Genomic DNA, 19,954 nt, shown 5'->3' on the forward strand with positions numbered 1-19,954 from the left:
ACCGGGCCGGGGCCGGGGCCGGGGCGGGGACCGGGAGGGGCCGGCCCGATGGGGCACCGCGGGGAAACTGAGGCAGGAGAGAGGGGGGAACGGCGCAGTGCCCCGGGCTCCGGATTGCCAGCTCCGGTCCCGGCGAGTCCGGCGGGGCGGGCTGGAGGCGGGGATGAGGTTCCTGGAGCTGCCGCGGGGGAAGGGGGGGCCCRCTGCAGAAACCCTGCTCTCTGCCTGTTCTCGCAGGACCAGGACAAACTGCGCTCCSTGCCTCAGTTTCCCAGTGGGCAAGGAGCTGACGGCACCCCTGCCAGCGGGTGAGAAGCAGGCAGAGAGCTACAGAGAGCCTTCCTGCTCTGGCTGGCTGCAGCCCTGGACGTGCAGCCCGTGCTTGGGGTGAGGAGTTTATTCTGAGCTCCGAGCTCGGGCTGCTCAGCCAGGGCTGCAGCTGGACCGAGATGGTTTCCTGCCTGCTCTCGTGGCTCCTGCAGCAGCAGCCCCAGTGCAAAGCCTATTTTTATGTGTCAGGGAGTCTCAGGCACCCCATCAGAACAAAGACACAACCAACCTTTCTGAGCTGTGCTAGGACCAAGACTCCAGCCCTTTGGCAGCAGCTGCTGGCCAGTGAGAGGTGGGGATGCACCCCAAAYCCTGTTTGCTGGTAACGTTGGTGGGCAGCCCTTGGTGCTAACATCACATCAACGGACAGGAAACGGGGTGAATCGTCCCTGCAAGGTGGGAGATGACAAATACCCAAGAAACGCTTTCTCACAGCAAGGTGCTTGTGCAAACCACATCCTCTGCTCCCCGTGAGGCTCTAACGATGGTAAAGAGGTGGCACAGAGCCCTTCTTGCTTCCTTCCCTCTGCAGCTGTAGTAAGGTAACCACAACCTTATAGACATTTTTGGATTCTCTAGGAATTCTGTTGTTGCAGAGGGGGAAATGGACACACGCCYCTCATTGTGTCGAAGAGAGGAGAGGAAGCAGTTTATGAACATCAGCTAGGAGAAAAATCAGGAAACAAGCAGCTGTGGGGTGCACAAGGAGGTTTATTAGAGAAGGCAGCATGGTGGGATGGTGGCAGAGGAGGGGCTGACCCTGGCTAGTGCTGCCTGGGGCTGGGAGCAGGCAGAAGGGGCTTTTGCCAGCTTCTCTCCAACATTCTGGGGAAATCTGGCCACAGGCCAGATGCCAGACACCACTTCTCTTACAGGTCACCCACACTCCTCGYCTCGGCCATCAGGTTGCAGGCAGGCTTGTGCTTCTGCCAGTGCTGGACCTGGCACGCCCTGCAGAGGGGTAAGCTGCCGTCAGGGGCAGTGGAGCCACATCCATCTCTGGGAGCAGAGCAGCAATAGGGGCAAACTCCAGCACCACATTCCTCTGGGAGCTTGGGGAGAGCTGGCACAGCCCAGCATTAGACCGAGAGAGAGGTGGATGCGCCCCAGTTCTGGAGGTTAAGACGGTTTAACACCAGACCTTGCCAGATGGTTCAAGACCAGAGAAGATTTAATTTACTGCCACTGTCCCAGCTGCCACATCCTATCACTTGCACCCACGGGGTCATGGGTGCTTTCCTACTTCTGCCCCACCAAGGCGGAGAGGAGGGTGACAGTGTCACCATGGAAAACCCAGCCTGTCACTGCTGTCACTGCAAGCGGAGGTGGCTCAGCACCTTGCAGCTGTAACACAACTCTCACCAGCACCTCCTCCACCAGCAGCCCAGCACTTCAGCCTCCCCACAAGATTTGGAGAGATAGGTGGCCAGCAGAGAGCCAGTGGTGCTGAGCAGTGCTGGGACCCCTGGCTTTCCCTGGCCCTACCACAGCATTCTCCAGTGAGATCTGTGGTACTCAGGGGAGCGCTGAGGGGCTGCATGGGCACCCCAGGAGCTGCAGGGGGGACAGGGGGTGGTAGAGCTCCCTTACCGTGTGCAGTACCACTCGTTCCTGCAGCGAGAACAGCGCTTGGCCGCTTCTGCACCACACACCCTGCAGCGGGGCTTGTCAGGGGCCAGAGCCTCCATCATGTCCAGGCTGTAGGTCTGKGCCCACCTGTGCAGGCAGAGGGGTGAGGCTGCTTACAGGGGATTGCTGAGCAGCAGTGAGCTGTCTATGCTGCACCCTACCACTGAGAGGACATCTCCAGGCAGTACCAGAGAGCCTCTGTCCTCCCCATGCCGAGCCCCTGCTAATGGTGATACTGGCCCCACTGGGCAGCCTGCACACCTGCACCAGGGCCTCACCTGCGTGCCTGGAGCTTCAGCTCCTCCTCAGTGGGGCTGAAGGCGTGCTTCACCTGGTGCTTGGCAATGGCCTCCCACTTCCCTGAGTTTTTCTTGAGGATATGGTCCCAGATGACAGGAACCTGGTGGGAGAGGCAGAGCAGGAGGAAAGGATGCTAACAGCCTGAACAGAGGTGCTGCGGTTCCAGGAGAAGGCAGCCAGCCCGGGGCACAAGAAGCATGACCCTCCAGGAGGACAAGCAGAAACAGCAGAGGCTGTCAGGSTGTGCTTTTGGTTATATGGAGGGGAAGGATGCACTCTCTAATGGGCATTGTGGTGAAACTAGGGAAAAACTTTGAGGTCCAGCTGGGAATGAGTGTTCAGCCCTGAGGTCTGAGCTCCTGAGYAGAAAGCCCTGGGACCTCAGCACCCTGCGTGTGGCAGCAGCGTGAACCCCGTGCTCCAGAGCCGTTTGTCTGAGCAGATTTTTCCGCTCGTCACTTCCCTGAAGATGAACAGCCGGGGAAGGGCTGGCCAGCGCTAAAGGAAACATCCCAGCCAAGAGCAGCGCGCCGAGTTCAGCCTCTGGAGCGGACCATACCGYTTCAAACAGCGCTGCCTTCTCCAGCAGAGTAAAAATAGCCAAGGAAGGGGAGGAGGCTGCTCTGGGAGCAGCCAAATGGAAAAAGGCCTTTCCTTAGCTTGGCTCAGCAACAAGGAGTGAGTTCACCACGCTCAGGGCAGAGCAGGGAGCCCATGGCTGTGCTTCCAGCTGGCTCCCCTGCCTCCCCAGGGCTCAGCCCCAGCCTTTGGCAGGAGCAGGGGCAGCACCAGCACAAAAGCAGAGCTATGGACAAGGGCAGCACYCTGGAGAAGGTCCCCAGCATGGCAGCTGACCGTCACTGTGCCACCAACCCGCTGGCAGTCGAGGCACATGGCGTGAATCCACGTGCACCTCTGCCCTGCTGCCATCCCAGCCCCAATAGCTCGGCACACTGGGCTTCAGCTTCCCCAGCCCCAGCTCCCAGTCCGGGCCATGCCTCCAGTGCAGCCACAGCCACCTCTGCCAGGGCACATCACGCTCCTCCCAGGCCATGCAGCCAGCTGTGATGGGKACAGTGTGTTCCCATTGGGGACAGCCCAGACGGCCACTGCCCAACCTACCCGTCCACTCTGGGAAGTGCTGTGGGAGCCCCTGGCAGTGGGGAAGAGCCTCTGAGCTCCCAGTTCTTCTCAGCAGCCTCTCTGCAGATCTGCCCCCACACTCAGTTTCTCCCCTCAGCTCATGAGAAGGCAGTAGAAACACATAAAAACACTTTTCTCCAGAGATTACCACTGCATGGATTAAAACCCCCAAGAACCTCTTGGCTGTTTACAGACCATCAGTTTGGCCTAACTCCCAAAGGCCCAGACACCAGCTGGGACCAGTTTAACTCCAGACTATCACCAGATCATGATGTCCCTCTGTACACAGCGTGCCAAACAGCTTCAGACCAGGGCTGTAAAAGGGGACTTCCTTGGGGAGTTCAGAATGCAACAGGAAAACACTGGTAAGTGTCAAATGAAGAGTTAATTGTCAAAAAAAGTCAGTGCCTGTCTGCCCCATGCAGCTGCCATCCCAGGGACTCAGTGTGACCTGGAGAGCTGTTCATAACTCAGCATTTATGACTTTAGATGTGATTGCTTGGCCACTGCAGGGCAGGACAAGGSTCTCACATCACCCACAGGCAGGTTTGCTGTCAATAGGGTGTTAATGAAATGGGTGCTTGGCTGCTTTTCCAGGGCACCACCACTACAGAGCTGAACTTCGTGGAAAAAAAAAGGGGTAAGGAGCTATGAGTCTTAGAGCAGCATGGCTGTCTAAGGTGAAGAGGTGAAGGAAGAGCCAAGGATACCTGCTCCAGGATGAGATCCTTTTTGGGGGGAGCAGGATCTGTCACTGCAAGGTAACTCAGAAATCTCTGCATCTCCACCAGGTTGGGCAGCTGGTCAATGAGGACATCTGTCAGGAATGCACGGAGCTGCGGCCATGRAGGGGGAGAGAAGAGTGAACAGAGAAAGGTCAGGAGAAGGGAGTCAGAGCTGGGGAAGCAGCAGGRCAAGAGCAGGGCTTTGGAGGGCGCTGGCAGAGAGACCTATTGGGGTTTCATGAGGTGCACTCGCAAACACAAGCTTTGCTGCTGCTGCTGCTACAGACAGAGCTGCTGCTCTCCTTCCACTGGCTCCTTGGAGCCCGCAGTGAGGACGGGGACAGATGTCTGCAGGTGCCCAGGGCTGGCAAGGGCCCAGGGCCTTCAAGCTGTAGGGTCCTACCTTGAGGAGCTGGCCCTTGTTGAAGCCATCRAAGTGGTATTTGCGCTGGCACTCGSGGCTGAGCAGGAGGTTGAGGAGGGCGAGCCACACCTGCCCATCGAGTTTGGTCATCTTCATCTGGTCCTCAGGAGGCACCACATGCCATGTGCCATTCTCAAACTTCTTGAGCTTGCCTGAGGGACAGAAGAACYAGGGAGACACAGTGCTGCCTGAGGAAAGACAGCTCAGAGCGGGGATGCTGGCCTGTGCTCACTGCCTTACTTCACCCTCTGCTTCTGCCTGCCTCAGTTTCCCCAACCTTCGCTCCCCATAGCAGCCTAACTGGTACTGAGGCAAAATATCAAAGAGCATGAAAAGCAGAAAGGACCAATGTTAAACCAACAGTGCTGTGGCAGGAACAGAATGATCCCTGAGACATCTCCCTCTCTACTTGGCCAGGAGTTTAGATAGGCAGTGGGCAGCCCATGCTGCAACAAGAGTGGCTGGAGAGACCCATTTTGGGGTACCAGCATGGCCAATTCCCACTCTTCTCCAGTTTCCTCCACCAGGGAAAGGCAGAAGTRGCATGAATATAACAGATATGACAAAACAACTCCAGCAGCTACTGTGTGGCTCTGGGAGACGGAGCAGGATGTGACCCTCATCTGCACAGCCTGGAAATGCCTTTGTACTCATCTCTTTCCAGTCCCTCCCCCAGGGCCCTGGATCAAAGCTCCCTTTTACACCCMGAGAGCACAGGCAGAGAGAAGGGATGTGATTTGTGGCTGAAGGAAGGAGGAAAGCTCCTGCATCCAGCTGGGCTGCTCTCGGCAGGCACAGCCACGTGTTTCCCAGAGCTCTTCCTGCCCTGCCCCCGTCTGATCCCCCGTGCAGGGCTGAGGCAGCACGGTTCCCACGCCCCAGCCCCTGCCCCACCACAGGGCAGGCTGGGAAGATGAGGGGCTGTGGGGCTCGCCTGCCTGCAGAGGGGGGAGCTGATGGCCCAYGGACACAGCCTGGTCAGGGGCCTTTGGCAAGAGTGAAGCTCAGGGAGCAGCAGCAGCATCAGGGCAGTCTCTGCTACCTGGGAGAGCCCACTCTGGCTCCAGTAAGTGCTGCTGCACAAAGGTCAGAGAAGCTGGGACGGGCACGCTGGTCTTTGTGTGTCCAGAAGACTGCTCAGAGGAGCACGTGTTGCTGGCAGAGGTGCTACACTCCAGTGCTGGCTGTGATCACTCAGAAGAGACCCAACCCTCTGTGAGGATCAGCTTTTGGGAGCACTCTTGGGTCTCCAGTCCAGCTGTGCTGCAGCTGCTCTCGAGCTGATCAGCTTCAGGCAGGSAGCACTGAGGAGCTGGAGGGGAGGGTAGAGGGGGAGCAGCTCTGCAGGGGCTCCTACAGCAGATCCYTCGGTGGATGCACGTCCCAGCACAGCACCACGGTGCCCCAGATACCCTGGGGTATGATCCATACCTGCTTCCCAGCAGCTCCAGGGGCAATGCTCCACCAGCTCGACAAGGAGGCARGGCAGGTTGTGGGTGTTCAGCATCCGTGTCAGTGCACTCAGGGGCAGACTGGAGATATGACAGAAAGGGGGAAAGGCACTTGCAGATTAATGCCAGAATTTGTATCTACAAATGCTCCTTGAGGCAACTGGGAGAGGCAGGAAAGAAACAATGATCTGGGTTCCCGGGAATACCATGGAGCAGGCTGGAGTGCTCCTGTGTTTGCTGCCCAGGGCACAGTGTCACTGTGGATACAACCAGCTGCTGAAACGGGTCCAGGAACCCACTGTGACCCCACAGGAAACAGGAATCCCCTCCGGAGAGCTGGACACATCCTCTGCTGCTCCTGGGCACCTACCTCTCCACCTGATCTGTGATGAACCGCAGCACAGACAGGGCCTTCAGGGAAATCTCAAACTCCATCGCCTCTGCCTGCTTCTGCAGCTCCTGTGGAATGACAGGAACAGCCTTGGGATTTCAGGCTCCATTTCCCAGGAGCTACAGGGAGGCAGGCTGTTGACTGCATTGGTAACCACAGTCTGGGTAGGAAAACAGAGCCCTGAAAAACAGTTTCTTGTGTCAACTGTGCCAGCACTGCCTGTTTGCCAGGGCAGCCACAAAAGTGCTTGCAGTTCCACTGTTGCTCATCCCTCATGTCCCTGCCCCTAACAGGTCGTGGGTGGCCTCTGGCTGCAGTGCTCRAACACAGGAAGACCCCCTGAAAGAGGCTGGTTCCAAACTACACCTCTCTCCCTTTCTGAGACCATCTTGTGGCCCATGGCCCTGTAGAGACYTGGAAGGGTTGAAGGAGGGGGGAGCTGCATGATCAGCAGAGGAACCAGAGAAGGAGGAGGAGTGTGARACTTGGCCCTGGTGCAGCTGCAGTCCTAAGTCCACCCCTCCTGGATCTGCCTCTCCCCCCGGGCTTGGGAACAGCCAGCTAAAATATCTGCCTGTGGTTATCCCAGCCCACAGCTGTGCCATGCTCTCCAGCCAGCCAMCCTCCTTCCCTTCCCAGACAGTGTGGACACCCCTCTCATCCCCCATAACAGCCTGACCACCCTCCAACTCAGCCTCTTTTGAGACCACGGGGAGGGCCATGCTGAGAGGTGCTGAGTCCTTCTCCCTGGCTCAGGCAGAGCTTCCCTCCAGTCCCAGAGGCAGCTCACACTTGGTGTGCAGAGCACTGACCTCAGCATCCTGTATTTCTCTGAACTGCAACAGTTCCCTTCCAGATTTCTGTGGTAAGCAGCTCTGCACTCCCTGTGCTTGTGCCCCACACGTTACTAAAAGAGTTTTGTGGGCTCTTCTCTGCCTTCTCCCTCTCCAAACTGCCCTAAGCTCCTCCTTGTATCCAGACCTCAGCTCTGCTGCCTTGAGGCAGGGGCTCTCTTTTGCCCGTCCTTCCAGAGGACAGCAGAACAACAGTTACCACCATACACATTTCCAAAGGACAACGGGCTCCACAACACAGGAGATGGCAGGAACAGCTTTTTMACAGGGGTTATTGTACATAGAGTCAGGAGAGGCTGGAATCAATCAGAGGAAACCAGGCTCCTTGGGAGAGGAGGGCTTTCAAGAACCCTATTGGCTAGAAAAGTTCTGGGTTTTTAAGTTCATGTCAAAGTACTAACAGAGACACCCCCTTCCCCTCCCCAGCTGGGAAAACATTTCCTGGAAAACATCCCTATTATGCTCCAGATCCCTCCACTTCCTTCCTTTTTCTGAAAGAGAAGTATGTGTTTGGGCAACAAGCCAAAGGATAGAGGCAAGGGGAGGTTCAGGCTCTCCCTTTAACCCTGCTTTTCCAGATAATCCTCCTGATGTGCAGTTCCAGGTGCTGAGAAACACCAGAGGCTGACAGCTCCTGCTCTGGGAAGGTGTGTGTGTCAGCCTGGGAACAGCTGACTAATAAAAGCTCCGGGATTGCTGCTAGCCTGGACCAGCACAAAGGAGGTGGAGAACAAAGGAAGTTGGTGGAAGCACATAATGACAATTCCTAATTGTATGTGAACCCTCTGACCCACTTCCTAAGCTTCAGGGAGAGACATCCAAACAGCCTCAAGGAGAAACAGCAAATGGCCAAACCCCTCTACGGAATATTTTGCCCATCGGCTCTCCAGCATACCCCACCCCAGGGCTCTGAGCGTGTCCTGCAGGAGGCCTCAGGCTGTTGTCACCAGACAGGGCTCAGGAGTGGAACAGGGAGGATGCAGCCATGGCACAGGCAAGCTCCTGGCACACAGGAGCACCCTCTGAGATGGGCAGGAGGTACCAGGGTTGCAACCAGGAGTTCTCCATGAAAAGGCGTCCCTCTGCCTCTGCAGGCTGCCCACATTCCTCACCACATACATCCCCAGTGAAGCACAGGACATTCTCCTCACCTGCGTGGATGAGGGGCTGGCCAGATCCTCAGCACGAAGCTCCGCTGCGGTCACTGTCTGTGCCTTGGTGCTCCGAGATGCAAGCAGGGTCAGCTTCCGGTGGCAATAATCAATTAAATCCAGAATGCTGTCCTCTGCTGACTCACAGATCTCCTTCACAACGACAAGGGTTTCACACAGGGACAGTCCCCACAGTCCCTTCCACCCCTGGGACTTTCCACTAAGGAAAGTTGAGCCTGTCTCTCACCTTGTGAAAGAACACGGTCTCCAGGAGGTTGATGATGGAGGCTTCATGGTGCAGCTGTGGGAGGAGAATGGCAAGAGTGAGGTAACAGTGGAGCAGCACTGAGTACATGGACACTGTGACACGGAACAGGGCTCTTCTGAGAAGCTGCTTATGTGCTTGTGGCCAAAAACCAGTCCAAGAGAAAAATACAAGTGGTGCAACCTTAAAAACAACTCCAGTTCATGCAGTTCATATTAATATTTACGCTGACATGCCTGTGACACTCCAACACGCTGAAGGAGAGCCACACTTGTCAGCAGGCAGGGCTCTTCAGGGCTCTGCCTGTGCTGCAGGRGCAGGACAAGCACTGCCCTCAGGCTAGCTGCAGCCCCTGGCACCAGCACAGAGCCACTGCCCCAGTGGGACATCCCCAGTGCTTCTCCCAGGCCCTGGCACTGGGGCAGACAGCCTTGTCTGAGATTGCAGCCATGGCATAAACTGCCCCAAGGCAACCAGCTGCTCAGAAAAGACACCACCTCACCCCAGCARGGTGTTACCCTGGTCTGAAAATGGGTTAAAACTTCCAAGCTTCAGGCACATYTCCCTTAGGTCAAGGGCTGTATCCCTCTGCAAGGAAGCCCAGTACTGGAGGTTGCTCCCTTGCCAAGCATGGCCCARGGGACCAGGAACTCAGTAAGAAAAAGCTACATTTTTTTAGCCCAGAGGCACATAATGCCAGAGAGCCTCTGGCTAAAGAAAAACAGTGCTCAGAGGAGGACAAATACCCCAGGGCTGTGACTRCCTGGAGCAAGGGCAGCGCTGGGAGCTGCAAGCCAGGAGTGCAGCTGCCTCCAGGAATGGCTTTTGCTCCACCAGCAGCTCCCACAAGCCCCTGTGAGGGATTGAGAGGGGACAGCTCTCCACAAAGCCAAGCTTCCCTGGSAGTGAGTCCCTGTCCCTCTTGGGGGCAAGGGCAGGGGCTTGCAGCTCACGGCTCTGGGAAACCAGGCACTTCTTACTGTGTCCTGCTGCCCACCTCAGCCTGCTGAGAGGTAAAACCTCAGCTCTGAGACCTTCAGAGCRACACTTATTCAAGCACAGCTGTACCCACCCCATTTCCAGGCTCATTCCCACCRCTCCCTCTACTCACCACCACGTAGATGGGGAAGGTGCTTCTCGGCTTGAAGTCCTCCAGCCGGCAGAGCACGGGAAAGACCTTGTGCTTCCAGATCTCCACAGAGATCAGCTCCCCAATGAGAACAGGAATCTAGACAGGGATGGGGAAGCAAAGCCTTTCAGACCAGTGCTGCAGGGGRAACCAGTTTTGTTGCTAATGGTCAGCCACGCTGGAGTCACCCAGGGAGGAGAGTGCCCTTGGGGCACACTCTGTATTTACCCAGCTCACAAATGAGCAGCTTCTCACCAGAGAGCAGGGGCAGAGCTCCTGGGGCTGCAGGGGGGGAAGGTGACCCAGAGGAGCAGGGCAGGTCCAGGCCATGTCACACCCTGGGGCTGGGACACCTCAGGCATAGGGAAGAGATCTGCATCCCAAAGGGGYTGGTGCATGAAGGAGACCAAACAAACCTCCAAGAGAGAAACCAGACACCAACAAGTAGAAATACCACAGCTTGACCTTTAATTTTTTTCAAAATCAAAACTGGCACACCACCAGTCAAACATCTTTTCCAGAGACACAACAGATTCTTCGGCACTTTATTCCAAAATTGCACACTGCCCACAGGACAAGCCCAACTAGAGGCTGAAGGCTCAATGTGGGGATCACTCCTGCACTCCTGCTCACCTTGGCGTGGGTGACCAGCAGCTCGGTGAGGAGCTGCTCCTGGCCCGCTGAGGCGCTCAGGATGCCGTGMATGTTGAGCTTCTCCACGTACTCGTGCTGCCGAAGCCATCTGAGGACATCAGTGCCACAGAGCTCCGGCCACTGGCTCGCTGGGGTCCCTCGTGCAGGGAARTCTGCCCTGCCYGCCCGCCTGACCCAGCAACACCTCACTGGGGACACGACAGAACTGGGGGGGACCCTGTCCATCATCCTGACCTACCCACACAGACCCTCCGATCTGGGACCCCCCTATCTCTCGGTCCTTTCAGGGAGGGTCCAGGACTGCAGTCCCTCCTCTAACCTCACCCCACTCCACCCTGACCCTCTGGGGTCACCCAACAACCAGAACCTCTCTTCTCTACACTAGACTTTCTGGGAAGCCCTTCTTACATCCACACAGACCCTCTGGGGAGGCCCCAAGAACGGGACCCTTCCTCACTCCCTTCACCCTGGCCTTCCAATCTCCCCCCAGTCCTTTCAGGAAGGATTCAGAATTGTAGCCTCTTCTCTCACCCCACCCCTCCCCGACCCACTGGGGTCACCTCAAAATCAGGACCCTTCCTCTCTATCTTCAGCCTTCTGGAAACCCTTCCTTACCCCCACTGTGACCCCTGGGAAGGCCCCAAAACTGGGACCCTCCTCTCCACCCACAGCGGAGCCCCGAAATTTAAAGCCCTCTTTCATGTTCTTCCCCCAAACAGCCAGAGAACACCGCACAGCCGTGTCCCCGCACCCCTGCCCGCCGATGTCCCGCAGCTCTACGCCCTGCAGGGCCTGCACCAGCGCCTCAGCCTCGGCGGGAGGCAGCGGCTCGGGCATGGCGGCCATGGCGTCCGCGTCGCTGTGGCAACGGCGCCGCTGCTGGCGCCCCCTGGCGGCGCGGAGGACTGGCGGCGGGCAGGCGGCACGGGGCGGCCTCTGGCGCCCTCTGGCGGCGCGGAGGAGCGGCCGCAGCCCAGGGACACACGGGGGACACACGGGGGACACACGGGGGACACACGGGGTACGCGTGGGGGTACACGGCTCAGGGGAGGGCCATTGCTGCTGTCACTTCCAGCACACGATGATGTTGGGGTCGTTCTCCAGGCGCTCATCCAGCTCCTTGTARCTCATGCCTGGMAGGTAAGACAATGCAGTGTTAGCAGGGTGTCAGTGTGCCGTCAGTGGGGTGCCCAGCTGCGGTCTCCAGAGGCCTGGGTGKGCTCCCCGAGCTCTGCATCTGGCAGCGTGGGCTTGGCAGCCTGGCTCGGCAAAGAGCTTGGCCCACAGTCCTGTGTCCCTGCGTTCTAAAGGCTCCCAAAGGGGCAAGAACCCAGGAACCATACAGCTGTGGGCAGAAGACATTCCTGTGCCCCCCACCAGCCCTGATCCACAGGGAGCAGAGGATCCTATGGATCCTATGGACTGTACCTGTCTTACAGCAGATCTCATCGTAGCTGTGGCAGCCCGTGTACAGCCGGGCTGGGTGGCTCCGCTCGTCCCGGGCGACCTTGACAGGGTATTTCTGGAGCCGCCGGATAAGGCCCTTCATCAAACCAAACTGGATGAGCCTCCTGGGGAGGAGGAGGGAAGAGACTTGGACTGCAATGCTGAGGTGCCAAATGCCACAGTACCCTGCCTTCCCTCCTGTTCCCCATGCCCCACCACTCCCTATCATTTCTGACCCTACAGACACAGCGGTTTGGTACTCCCTGTTCACTTTCCCATACTCTCTCTGCCACCCYCAGTGTCAGCACTGCCCTCAGGGACTGATCAGGAGGCTCTGACCTCTCATCCACCCTCTGGAGCTGTAGGGTGTAGCGGGAGATGAGGTCTCGCACGGTGGTGCCAGGGCTCAGCCCGCAGTACAGCTGGAAGACATCCCTGAGGCTGGCTCGCTTGTGCCCTGTGAAGATAAATCACCAGTCATCTGTCCTGTTCCCTGCCAGGGCCAGCATCTCCAGGCAGGGTCACCGTACCTTGTTTGGTGACGTAGGATAGACACTCTTCCTGGAGACATTTGTCATCCACCAGGTCCTGCACCTTGGGCGTGGTGCAGTAGACATTGGAGTACTGGAAGGTGATGGAAACCCAGCTCAGCTCAGTTGTGGCTCTGAGAGACATGCCCAGCCCACTCCAACCCTGCTGTCCCCCCTCCACAGCCACCCTRATGGCACAGCCACTGCCCAAATTCTGCTCACAGCCCCAGGCTCCGTGGCCTGACCCACCTGGAGTATGGAGACAAGTGTGACAACCCCGTAGTACCTGCAGACAGACAGGAAAAGGTGAGAGACCCTCTCTGRCAGCACCACCCCCCTCCTCGGGCTGTGCAGCCCCTCCAGGCACTCACAGCAGGTTCTGCACAGCGATGCGCACCAAGTTCAGCTCCACGTCAGCCTCTGCTGAAATCTTCTGGACGTGCCGAAATCCATCGATGTAGGGCAGGATCTGGGAGGGGAGGAGGCAAGAGTTAAGAGGGCAGAGAGACATCACCCCGAAGCCCAAGAAGCTCCCCTGCATCTGGAAGAACCTGTGATGGGCAGGGTCCRTCCCCAGGTGTATTTTATGCTCTGCTGGTGAATGATTTGCTCACAGGCCCAAGYACAAACACAAGGGGAGCACCAAACCATGCTCATTAATGTGGTGATCTCCAGGACAGCCCAACCTCCCTGGTGGTCTGGAAACAAACAGCCCCTTCAGAGCATCAAGCACACGGACCTGCTGTGTGGTGAGATCCCACTGGGAGTTGAAGAAGTCATCCTTGTCTTGGGTGAAGACAGGGACATCATACTCCTGCACGATGGGGGGGTCTGGGCGCTGCTCGATCACCTTCAGGTGGATGGTGTTCGACTCATCTGCCCGGGAAAAGGGGAAGGCTTGATCTCCATGGGAACCTCAGCAGCTTGCAACCAACAGCCCCAGGACACCACARTGTCACATGGACACGGTGTTTGCAGCCCATAATGCCATCCCACCCATCCCTTCAAGCCTCCCAGGGCACGGCTGGCTCACACACCCCCAGCTCCAAGCACAGACAGGCAGGGAGCTGCAGGAGCAGTGCAGGGAATGGCCCAGCTGTCTCCCAGCAGTGCCCTGCCCTGCTCCTGCCCTCGCTGCATGGCCACTGTACCTATGGGCAGGGTGCACTTCCCTTTGGCATTCAGCTCCTCCAGCAGGATGGTCATGATGGGAACCAGCTTCTGTTTACTCTCCTCATTGGAGATGAATCCACTTTCCAGCTAAAGAGAGCAGAAAGTCAGGTCAGCTCCTCCCCACAGGATTACTGGCTATAGGAGCCCAGATCCGATTACCCTTTAAAACTGAAGTGATCTGTAGGTAACCAACACAATCCCCTCCTCACAGTAAAGCCAGCCCCTTATCCCAGCAATGCCCAGTGACCCCCAGTGTGCTCCAGGACACTGCTGAGGTGAACATGCTCTTTGGGTGGATCAGGAGGCAGCCTGGCCTCACCTCCAGGGTGGTGAGATAGCCAGCCAGCTTCTTCACGATGGGCTCCAGCGCACAGGCCTTGGCTCTGGCGTCACACACGAAGCCCAGGTTGAAGAGCAGAGCATTCCGGCTGTACTTCTTGTGCTCAATGCACACGGGGCAGCCGATCAGCTTCTTCTCCATGGCTGTCCTGTGGGGAGACACCTGCGACCTGCACCTACRCCCTCAGGGAGCCTCCAGTCCCCCACAAGGACAGCTCCTGCTCAGCTCTGGAGGTGGGAGCTTCTGTRCATTGCAGGAAAAATGATGTCTAAGCCCTGCATGCTCATGCAAATCACAATCTGAAGCAGGGGGAGGAGTCAGCCCTCAGAAAAGGAAAATCTCCTTCTGAAGCCAGCACGGGTCTCCGGACTGGTGTGACTTTCCTGGAGCAGCACATGCAGCACTAGCCACCCCCAAATCAGACCAGCCACCCTCTACCCGGGTACTTGGGGCACCTCAGTGACCCGCTGGCCGCGGGGCCAGGAGCCGTGCGCGCTGGCACTGTGGCAGCACCGAGCCCGGCGCCGGGGGACAGCGGGTCCCCGGGACACCAACGGGGCTTTGCCCGCACTCACACGGTGATCAGCTTGTTCTGCAGCTCGGGCTTCGTGATGACGTACACCTGGATGGTGTCAAACAGCTCCCGGGAGATGAAGTCCTCGGGCACCTGCGGCGGCACAGGAGGCTCSGTTCAGCCGAGCCCCGTCCCGCTCGGGGAGCACCCGCCACCCCKGCTGCTGTCCCGCTTCCCCTCCATGGGCGCTGCCACGGCCCGGTCCCAGCCCCCCCGCGGCGGGCAGGCACTGGGGGCCCCGGGCCGCTCGCCCCGCACCTGGTAGGTGATTTTGGGCCCCAGCGTGGGGTGGAACTCGCTGAAGAACACGCACTCGATGCGGCCGCCCATGGCAGGACGCGGAGCGGCCCCAACCCCRCCGGCCACCGTAGCTCCGCTCCCGCGGAATCACACCGCCGCGCCTTGGGGGCGGGCCCTCACATTGAGCGACAGCGCCTCCAGCCATTCAGCGGCAGCGCAACGCGCCGGGGGCGGGCCTTAGCGCTGACAGACAGCTCAGCTCAGCCAATCGGAGGCCGCGCCGCGGTCCGGCCGTGTCGGCGGCGGCGGTCCCGCCCGCCCGGCCAACATGGCCCTGACGGCCGAGAGCGAGTCCCGGCTGTACCGCTCGCTGCGCGTGGCTGCCGGTGCCGCCGCGCACCTCGTGGCGCTGGGATTCCCCGCCGCCGTGGCCGTACTGGTGCGGCCCGGATCCAGTGAGTGCCGGTGGGGCCGGGCCGGGGGCGCGGGGAGGGCCGGATGTCTGAGCGCACCTCACCCTGCCCTTCCCTTGCAGGTCTCTTCTCGTGGCATCCGCTGCTCATGGCCCTCGCGGTAAGTCCCGCCGTCCCGGTCACCGCGCCGCTGCCGCGGGACAGGCAGGGGCCGTGCCGTGGGAGTCCCTGGGTGGTGGGTGCGGAGCCCCGGGAGCTGTCGGGTGACGGCAGGCTGAGCCCCGGTAGCCCCGGGTGGTGGGTGCGGAGCCGCGGTAGCCCCCGGGCTGTGGGCACCGAGCGCAGGAAACGCGGCGCAGGGGCGTTTGGCCGGTGCCAATCCCGCTGCCCTCTGCCCCCCAGTTCTCGTTCCTGATGACGGAAGCGCTGCTGATCTTCTCCCCGGAGACCTCGCTGCTGCGCTCCTTCTCCCGCAAAGTCCGAGTGCGGGCGCACTGGGCCCTGCAGCTGCTCGCCCTGCTCTGCGCGCTCCTGGGGCTGGCAATCATCACCTACAACAAGCACCTGAACGGCAAGGGCCACTTTGTCACCTGGCACGGGCTGACGGGGCTGCTGGCCGTGCTGTACGCCGGCGGGCAGTGCGCCGGGGGCGTGCTCCTGCTCTACCCCAAGCTGATGAAAAACTGGACGCTGGCCAAGCTGAAGCTGTACCATGCGACCTCAGGGCTGGTGGGCTACCTGCTGGGCTGTGCCAGCCTGATGCTGGGCATGTGCTCCCTCTGGTTCACCACCACGGTGACCGGTGCCTCGTGGTACCTCGCCATGCTATGTCCCCTCGTCACCAGCCTGGTTATCATGAACCAGGTGAGCAATGCGTACCTGTACCGCAAGCGGAGCCAGCACTGAGGGCTTGGTGCTGACCTGAACTTCCCAGAGCGAGCTGGGCCTCCCCTTGCAGCCCCCCTGCTCGCACAGGTCTTCTTAGAACTTGGTTTTACCTCCTCGTCTTTCGTTAGTCCTGGATTGTTCATTGTGTCTTGTCCCTGGGGAGCAGCTGCGATGTGTGTGACRCTCACCCTGCCTCGGTGGGGGTGCTCCCCAGCACAGGTGAAGCTGCTGCTCCCTGTGGCAGCTTGGTGCTCAGTGCTGGGAAATGGAAGGCTCGCTCAGGATTCCTGCTGCTTTTCCCTTCCCACACAGGGCTGCCTGGAGCAGGCAGGACAGGAGCCATCCTGGTGAGGAGGGTAGGGAGTCCCCTCTCCTGGGAAGCTGCAGCAGACACCACGCTGCCTCTCCTGCCACAAGGGCAGCTTGGCCAGCAAAGCACAGGGCACGGTTGTGGCTGCAGCCCGGGCAGGGTGGTGGCACCCAAGGAACRGTACAGCAGCAYGTGTGTCCCCATGGCACGGGCAYTCTCTGGGATCAGTGGGCAGCTCTGCCCCGAGGCCCCGGGTCCAGGCACCCACTGCCACGCACAAACCCCTCCAAAACCCTCCGTGGGCTGGGCTCGGCCTCGTGGGGTGGGGTCAGTTTACAGAGCAAATTACTGAGCCAGGCTGTGAACCTGCAGTCAGCAAGTCATTGTGTCCTTTGGAGAGGCACAGGGAACAGCGTGAGCACGGAGGGAAGCACAGATCTGGGGGATGAACCCATGGGAAGGCAGGAAGAAAGCTCCTTGCTGGCACAACAGCCTTCCTTCCAGCATGTATCCTGCTCCAGGCAGGGCTGGAGAGCTGGGAGCAGCTCCCAGGCTGAAAAATTCCTCTGTATCCAGAGCTTTTATTCAATAAAAATTTCAGGCAGCTAGAGTGCAACAAGCCCTCTTTACTCCTTGGGCGGGATGACTTTTGGGGTGCAGGCAGACATCTCCCCCTGCAGATTTCCCACCTCCTGCTGGGAGCACCTGGAAAGAAACCCTCTCCCCAGCCTCCTGACAAAAGCCCTCAGGGGCTGCTCTGTGCTGGGCCCCCCACCCTGCCCATGCTCTGCTGCAGGAGCCAGTGCTTTCAAAGAACTCTTTATTGATACCCAAAMGGCTGTGTTCTTCCCATTTGACAAAACCTTCTCATGTGGTTGGTCCTTTAAAAAAATAATCATAACACTGCTGATCCACATCGTGGGCAGGATATTGCCCGCTGGATCAGGAGCTGTGGAGGTTGTCACAGGRAGCATCTTCTCCATCCAGGAAAAAAACCTCATCAACACAGAAGAGGGAAAAGAAAGGGGGAGCCCATATTCTACCTGCRTGAAAAAAACCTGCTGCCAGAGGAAGCAGCAAGAGCCCCACTGTAAAAATTAATTCCAGCTTCTAGTGTAATCTGGTGAACGGATTAGCCAGGGAGCAGCCAAGGGCAGCAGCTCCTCGCAGAGGGAGGGGGCAGGAGAGGGAGGAGAGAATCCCCACCGTGCAAAGCCTGGAGCCGGCAGTGCTGGAGCACCACCATGAGGGCCTGGGTGGCCTCTTCCTGCCCAGTGTCCTGTCCCCTCCTGGCCAACCAACCTCTCACCGGTCCTGGCGAGCTCCTGCTGGGGCAGGGAGAGGTTCCCCATGGGAAAGGCATTTGGAAGAGAAACGCACCAGCCTTCCCATTGCCTCAGTTAGGGACAAAACTACCTTCAGAAAGGAGGAAATAAGTGTTGAGTGCTCTGGCCAAGCCCTGGCACAGAGGAGAAGCTGACTTGGATCCCACGAGRGCCAGCACAGCGGCTTGGGGCAGGGATCAGCCCCATGTCCCTCTCCTGAACAGCCCCCACTGCCTGCACCAACTCCACGGCCTGCCCCACGCCGAGGGGAGCCGGCTCCAGGAATTGCTGTCCTTACGGTGGTGGCGGTGTCACCGTCCCGGGTGCCTGGTGCTGGCCACGAGCAGCAGCAAAGCATTGGGATGAGGTATCCCCCGCCTGTGCCGCGGGAGGAGTCCCCGCTCCCGGCCGTGGGGGACACGAGGGGGATTAGCAGCTCTCCAACGGAGACAGGGCGGGAAGGGGGCCGGTCACAGCTGGGCCGGGGCGTCCTGGAAGCTGATGAGGTTGGACTCCTGGCCGGGGCTCTTCCCGGGMGCGCCAGGGTCGGGCAGCAGTGGGCTGTCGGCCTTCGCTGCCRCCGCCGCCTCCTCCTCATCATCCTCCATGCTGGGCCAGGCCGACTGGTCCTCCACTCGCTTCAGCCGYTCGTTCAAGGCCTTCAGGGCCAGCTGCCTGTAGGACAAGGGCACGTGGGCAGGTTAACCCCGGGTCAATGGCTCTGCCCCATGGGGCACTGTGCAAGTCAGTCCCTGGCTTCTTCCCAGCAGGAAAGGGTGGATTCTGTAGTGCCGGGGAAGACCTGGAGCGCTTAGGACTGCTCCACAGAAATCTACTCTGGCTCCCAGACTACACGCACAGAATTTTCATGCCACGTGGTGCACTTGGAGGCTGTGAGACAGCACCTGGGCTGCTCTGGGAAGGGGAATAAAGGCATAAAACGGGGTAGGGAAAAGGGAGTGCCAGCGCCTTGTCCAAACCCTCCTGACAGAAGCCAGGAAGGCCAGTGCTGGGGTGTGGGGCTGACTCACTGCCCTCCCCTGGGCCAGGGTGAACTGGTGTAACTGCCACAAGCAGGAGCTGTCACCTCCCCAGGCTGTCCCCTTTCTGCTGGGACCCCAAACCCTGTCTGCCCCATTCCCAGGATCCCCCTGCTCTTTCCCTGCCTTCCCATTGCTGCTCTACATCTGGAAGAACAGGATAATGTCCCACCAGATCCCTGAAATGCTCTTCATCACCTTCGTGGCAGGGCAGCCCCCATCACACCCCAAGGAGACCCTTGCTGAGCCCCTGCACCTAAATCTCTCCCCTCCTCCGTGTTTGGATTTTAAACCCCACCCTCGCTGTCCCTGAACACGATCCCCATGAGCAGGGCAGGGCAGGTGGTACCTTCTCCTTTCGGCGTCCTGGGGGTCGGTCCCCGGCAGGCTGATGGTGATGGAGGACGGGGCACCCACGTCGTAGCGCTTGACGGTTTTGCGGCACACCCGCACCTTCACCAGCACGCTGTGCACCAGGTTGGCCACCAGACCCACCACGGGCTGCAGGATCTCGGGGAAGAAAGTGGCGAAGGCGAAGTGGTCGCTCATGTCTCCGCGGCCTCTACTGTGCCGCTGGTAGAAGCGGAGATAGACCCAGCTGGAGAGCAGCCCGAAGCCGTACGAGGCCAATACATTGCTCTCGACGAGGGCAGCGAGCCGCAGCAGAGCCAGGAGGAGGAGCAGGAGCATGGGGACAGCCTTCATTCTGACCTGAGGCACCTTCAGTACGGTRCTGTCCCCCATCGTCTGCTTGAGGGCCACCAAGACCCCCCCGAGGAAGCCCAGCCCGCCGTGGATGCGGACAGCGAACAGATAGTCGAGGTGGAAGGAGGCCACGTAGGTGAGGAAGTAGGCGAGGGCCGCCAGGAGCCCCACGGAGATGTTCACCACGGCGAAGAAGACGAGCAGCTCCAGCGCGCCCCAGAGGGGCTCCAGCAGGCGCCCGGCAGCCCCCAGCGTGGCCAGGCTGGCCGCCAGCCCCCAGGCGCGCTCCTCCACCAGCCCGTGCGTCAGCAGCGTCCACACCCAGAAGTTGGGGGGCAGGAGGTAGCCGGGCGTCACCCCCAGCCCGTAGGCCGTGTCCAGCCCGAAGGAGAGCAGGTACAGCAGCACCRCGGCGGCGCTCAGCGACTTCACCACCACGCTGGTGCCGGCCAGCGCCGCCAGGAAGTGCTGCCGGGCCACCGGCAGGTACCGCCGCATCTTCGGCCCCGCGGGCGGGACGGGGC

At 59.6% G+C, this 19,954-nt stretch overlaps 4 protein-coding genes across 7 annotated transcripts; 1 reads left to right on the forward strand and 3 right to left on the reverse strand.

Annotated features, from left to right (window-relative positions):
* Window positions 1-1,021: 1,021 nt before the first annotated feature.
* ZMYND10 (zinc finger MYND-type containing 10) lies at window positions 1,022-10,675 on the reverse strand. 3 transcript variants are annotated; one of them, XM_057368000.1, is made up of 11 exons: window positions 10,426-10,675; window positions 9,775-9,891; window positions 8,646-8,699; window positions 8,399-8,551; window positions 6,373-6,461; window positions 5,983-6,083; window positions 4,531-4,703; window positions 4,113-4,238; window positions 2,238-2,359; window positions 1,921-2,046; window positions 1,022-1,281 (listed from the first exon to the last, which is right to left on the reverse strand). In XM_057368000.1, the coding sequence occupies exons 1-11, from the start codon at window positions 10,672-10,674 to the stop codon at window positions 1,200-1,202; spliced, it is 1,392 nt and encodes a 463-aa protein (XP_057223983.1). In that variant the 5' UTR covers window position 10,675; the 3' UTR covers window positions 1,022-1,199. The 3 variants fall into 3 exon arrangements, with proteins under 3 accessions (XP_057223983.1, XP_057223985.1, XP_057223984.1); XM_057368002.1 differs by having other exon boundaries at window positions 10,048-10,493; XM_057368001.1 differs by lacking the exon at window positions 4,113-4,238.
* An 836-nt stretch (window positions 10,676-11,511) lies between these two features.
* On the reverse strand, window positions 11,512-14,956 carry NPRL2 (NPR2 like, GATOR1 complex subunit). 2 transcript variants are annotated; one of them, XM_057368004.1, is made up of 11 exons: window positions 14,823-14,956; window positions 14,511-14,602; window positions 13,915-14,083; window positions 13,574-13,682; window positions 13,162-13,298; window positions 12,794-12,891; window positions 12,672-12,708; window positions 12,423-12,516; window positions 12,232-12,349; window positions 11,875-12,017; window positions 11,512-11,579 (listed from the first exon to the last, which is right to left on the reverse strand). In XM_057368004.1, the coding sequence occupies exons 1-11, from the start codon at window positions 14,952-14,954 to the stop codon at window positions 11,512-11,514; spliced, it is 1,197 nt and encodes a 398-aa protein (XP_057223987.1). In that variant the 5' UTR covers window positions 14,955-14,956. The 2 variants fall into 2 exon arrangements, with proteins under 2 accessions (XP_057223987.1, XP_057223988.1); XM_057368005.1 differs by having other exon boundaries at window positions 14,768-14,880.
* A 94-nt stretch (window positions 14,957-15,050) lies between these two features.
* Window positions 15,051-16,169, forward strand: LOC130574665 (transmembrane reductase CYB561D2). The gene is made up of 3 exons (XM_057368007.1): window positions 15,051-15,204; window positions 15,285-15,322; window positions 15,565-16,169. The coding sequence occupies exons 1-3, from the start codon at window positions 15,078-15,080 to the stop codon at window positions 16,066-16,068; spliced, it is 669 nt and encodes a 222-aa protein (XP_057223990.1). The 5' UTR covers window positions 15,051-15,077; the 3' UTR covers window positions 16,069-16,169.
* A 997-nt stretch (window positions 16,170-17,166) lies between these two features.
* TMEM115 (transmembrane protein 115) lies at window positions 17,167-19,948 on the reverse strand. The gene is made up of 2 exons (XM_057368006.1): window positions 19,075-19,948; window positions 17,167-18,360 (listed from the first exon to the last, which is right to left on the reverse strand). The coding sequence occupies exons 1-2, from the start codon at window positions 19,926-19,928 to the stop codon at window positions 18,156-18,158; spliced, it is 1,059 nt and encodes a 352-aa protein (XP_057223989.1). The 5' UTR covers window positions 19,929-19,948; the 3' UTR covers window positions 17,167-18,155.
* Window positions 19,949-19,954: the final 6 nt, after the last annotated feature.

Source organism: Malurus melanocephalus, unplaced genomic scaffold (assembly GCF_030028575.1).
Source record: "Malurus melanocephalus ecotype Western Australia unplaced genomic scaffold, MMel_1.1 scaffold_87, whole genome shotgun sequence".
Taxonomy (NCBI): domain Eukaryota; kingdom Metazoa; phylum Chordata; class Aves; order Passeriformes; family Maluridae; genus Malurus; species Malurus melanocephalus.